The 3,683-nt window shown below is 41.9% G+C and overlaps 1 protein-coding gene across 1 annotated transcript; it reads right to left on the reverse strand.

The window, feature by feature from the left end:
* Positions 1-1,765: 1,765 nt before the first annotated feature.
* Positions 1,766-3,443, reverse strand: LOC126803043 (linamarin synthase 2-like). Its single transcript, XM_050530790.1, has 2 exons — positions 2,930-3,443; positions 1,766-2,691 (listed from the first exon to the last, which is right to left on the reverse strand). Exons 1-2 carry the CDS (start codon positions 3,441-3,443, stop codon positions 1,766-1,768), a joined length of 1,440 nt encoding a protein of 479 aa, XP_050386747.1.
* Between the last annotated feature and the right edge of the window lie 240 nt (positions 3,444-3,683).

Below are 3,683 nucleotides of genomic sequence, written 5' to 3' on the forward strand. Positions count from 1 at the left end.
TGAATCACTTTAAGTGTGTCCCATAGAATGTGTTATTTTTGGGATCCTTTATCAGCAAATTATGCTGCTTCAGAGTAATGAATTTCAACTCAAATAAACGAGTACGTAGACCTTGAGATTATCGTTTATAGACATGAGTTTAAGAAAACTCAAACATTCAAATAACAGTCGTGATGGCGACGCATCCATGAGAAAACGAGGGTTGTATAGGTTTCGAATAATCGAAACTAGTCAAGTATGTAACCGGAATTAGAAGGGTTGTGATGTATATGGTCACAAAATAATCGATACATATTGGCGATACTCATGATCGCACCCAAAACAGCGGTGCACTCAGGCGACCACACAAAATCGATATCTTCCCTTTTAAATAATAACGTGACTCCCCCAGGACCGTCACACGAAAAACGTCGACCAAGAGGGGAATCATATCCCTCTTTGGTCTCATCGGCGTAATAAGAAGGCCGGAAAAGAAGACATGAAAAAGGCTAATAGCGCCCGATAATTTATATATATATATATGTTCAAAAGCAGCAACTTTAAGAAAAACATACTTGTTGGTCTGCCAAATAGACCGCATATAATTAAATTGCTCTGCAAATCGATCGTCATGCATGAAGTTGCTTGATGAATTCTTTTTCGATCTTCGTCCGATGACATAAAAATCGTGAGAAGATACGATCAAAATTGTATGTAGATGACAAAAGTATCATCCATCTCAGCATGAATGTCATCATCATAGTACGACGAGCAATGATTTTACCTATACGAGCACGTGAAATATCGTTAGAAATAAAAACGTGCCAATGAACATTTAAATAATGAAATAGGAAAAAGGAAAAGAAAATATAGTATGAAGCTCAAATGGCTATTGTTCTCGGCAGGCCATAGGCCCAAAAAACGGGAGTAGCTTCTCTTGAGCGAAGAGTTTGCTTGTGCAGTTCGCGTTTCTTGCGTAGATATGCGGGAGGAGCAATTTTGAATCCTTTGATGCGTGGTCTTGTGGGGCAAAAAGATGTTTTTTTTACGGAGCGAATGCGGAAGAGACCCTGCGGGGGCTGCGTGCAGGGGCAGCAGGGGGGTCGCAGGGGCTGGCTGCGTACAGGGCTGCGGGGGCTCCGTGCAGGGGCAGCAGGGGGTTCCAGGGGCTGCAGGGCAGGATCTGCGTACAGGGCTGCGTGCAGGGGCAGCAGGGGGGGTCGCATGGGCTACAAGGGTTGTGATGCGGGGGCTGCAGGGGTGTGTGCAGAGGTGTTGCAGGGGCAGCGTGCGGGGCTGCGGGGGTAGCAGCGGGGGGGGGGGGGACGCTGACGGTGGCCGGCAGTGGAGAAGAGAAAAAATTCTAGGGCTCTAAAGGTTCAGGGTTTTTGATAACGTGTTTCATGATGAAATAATTGTGTATTATTGAATGATATGGGGGCCTATATATAGGCATTACAAAACCACAATCTCGTAGGATTCAGAGTCCTAATCTATTACGGAGATGCTAATTTATCTCCTAACAGGAAACCTATTAGGCTAAGACACACACAATGGTAGTATAATAATTCTCCCGGAACACCACCATACTAGTACAGATTAATGAAAAGAAGAAAAATACAATGAGACCTGACCCATGAAAAAGAAACCTAGCTACACATCACAAACATTTAGTTAACAAACACAACAATGAGACAACGACATTATCAAAAACGATCATAGCCTGTAAGCCAAGGAATTTGGAAGTAATCCCACCAAAGACACAATGCCACAATGGACTTTTTCCTTATTGATGAAGAACATTAATCAGTCTCTCAAAATAATTGTATGATGATCCTCCAATGTCAGTTGCTGCTATTGCTTTCTTATTCCATTCCTTTGCCTCCTGCCTCATCTTCATGCCATTCTCCCCTTCCAGCATTTCCTTAACAAGTGTTTCAACCTCATTGCGCTTAACATCTTTGTTCACCTCCGTACCAATTCCCCAACAAGTACACAAGAACCGGCAATTGGTAAGTTGCTCGGAACGGAAAGGCCAGCAAAGTACAGGCACACCCTCTGATATGGTTTCAATAGTAGAATTCCAACCACAATGTGTTAGAAAAACCCCAACTGATGGATGTGCGAGCACTTGCTCCTGTGGACACCAACTTGTTATGTAACCCCTATCCTCAATCTCCTCAAAAAATTCTTGGGGTAAAACTACCGAATCGCCTTTCAGAACATCAGGTCTGACAATCCACAAAAAATGGTGCTTGCTATTTGCAAGCCCCCATGCAAATTCTTTCAAATGTTGGTCTGTGATCATAGCTATGCTCCCATAGTTCACATACACAACCGAATCGGGTTTCTGTTTGTCAAGCCATTCTAGGCATTTTGTGTCTTCTTTCCATAAGCCTGAGCTTAGGAACTTGACCAATTTGCTTCCAGGCACATGCCGAGCAAGCAAAGCAAGTGGACCTATTGTGTAAATGTTGGGAAACATAGCTGAGAGTTCTGCTAACACTTCATGCTCAAGTTCGTCAAACGTGTTAAATATGATTGCAGAAGATTTCAAACAGTTTTGTACTTCAGATCCCAAGTAGTCGAACATTATATCATTGACATTAGTGACTCTGATGAAGCTCGGGATGTCCTTGAGTCTCATGTTCTTCATGCCTGGGATCCAATCAATCGGCTTGTCGAGTGTACCATCTTGCATGAAACTTTCATCTGATGGAAATGCAAGCGCAAAAATGATTACTTAATGTTGATATTTTACGTGCGTTGAATTTAACAGTAATTATATTTTGGACAACCAAGACTTTTTAAACTTGAGTTTGATTTAGACTTTATAAAATCGATGTGGTGCTTGCAGTAATACATACACATCTAACTTTCATCTGCCAAATTGATTTCCTCTATCTCAATATAAAGTAAACAATTTATTGATCAGAAAGAGATGAAGTACCTTTGAATGGAACAATGCCTCGTGTGACGAATTCTTTATATTGCAGGTACCCCATGAAGCCACAAGCAGAAGAAGTCCACAGCTGAACCTCAGGAATCCCTAGTTCCTTGGCAACATCCCTCACAAATCCCATGATACCATCACAAACTATGCAAGTAATCTGTGGCACCTTAGAAGAGGAATTGAGTTTCTCCACCAGCTCCTTAAAAGGGCCTGGACATGTTTTCCTGATGGAGTCGCATAGAGAGGGAATATCTTGAGTTGCATCTTTATCTGAAGGTGGTAGCCCGTCAGGTATGGCCGTGAATTGGAAGTCCGGTAGTCCCTTGACGGAGTCGGAGCCTCTGGCTCGGATTAAACGTCCGTGGTTGAACTCGGTATTGACAAAGGTTATGTGAAATCCTCTGGAGTACAGAATCTTGGCTAATTGCATCATGGGGTTAACATGGCCCTGTGCTGGGAAAGGAACACAAACTGCATGGAGTTTTTTGGCTCTTAGTTGTGTTGAACCCATCTTATTTATGAAATATGTAGCAATGTATCTTTCTTTTATATAAATTTTATAGAAAGGTTTGTAATGGATGAAAAAAAAAACTACATATCAAGTTTTCTGGTTACATTTTTTTGGAAAATTCTAATATACATTAATGTATGCTATACATCCCACATCCGACGGTCGATATTGTTTTATGAGTGGGGTTAAAAAGATAATATCTGTTGTCAACCGTTGGATGTGGGATATATAGCATACATT

This window comes from Argentina anserina, chromosome 7 (genome assembly GCF_933775445.1).
Source record: "Argentina anserina chromosome 7, drPotAnse1.1, whole genome shotgun sequence".
Taxonomy (NCBI): Eukaryota; Viridiplantae; Streptophyta; class Magnoliopsida; order Rosales; family Rosaceae; genus Argentina; species Argentina anserina.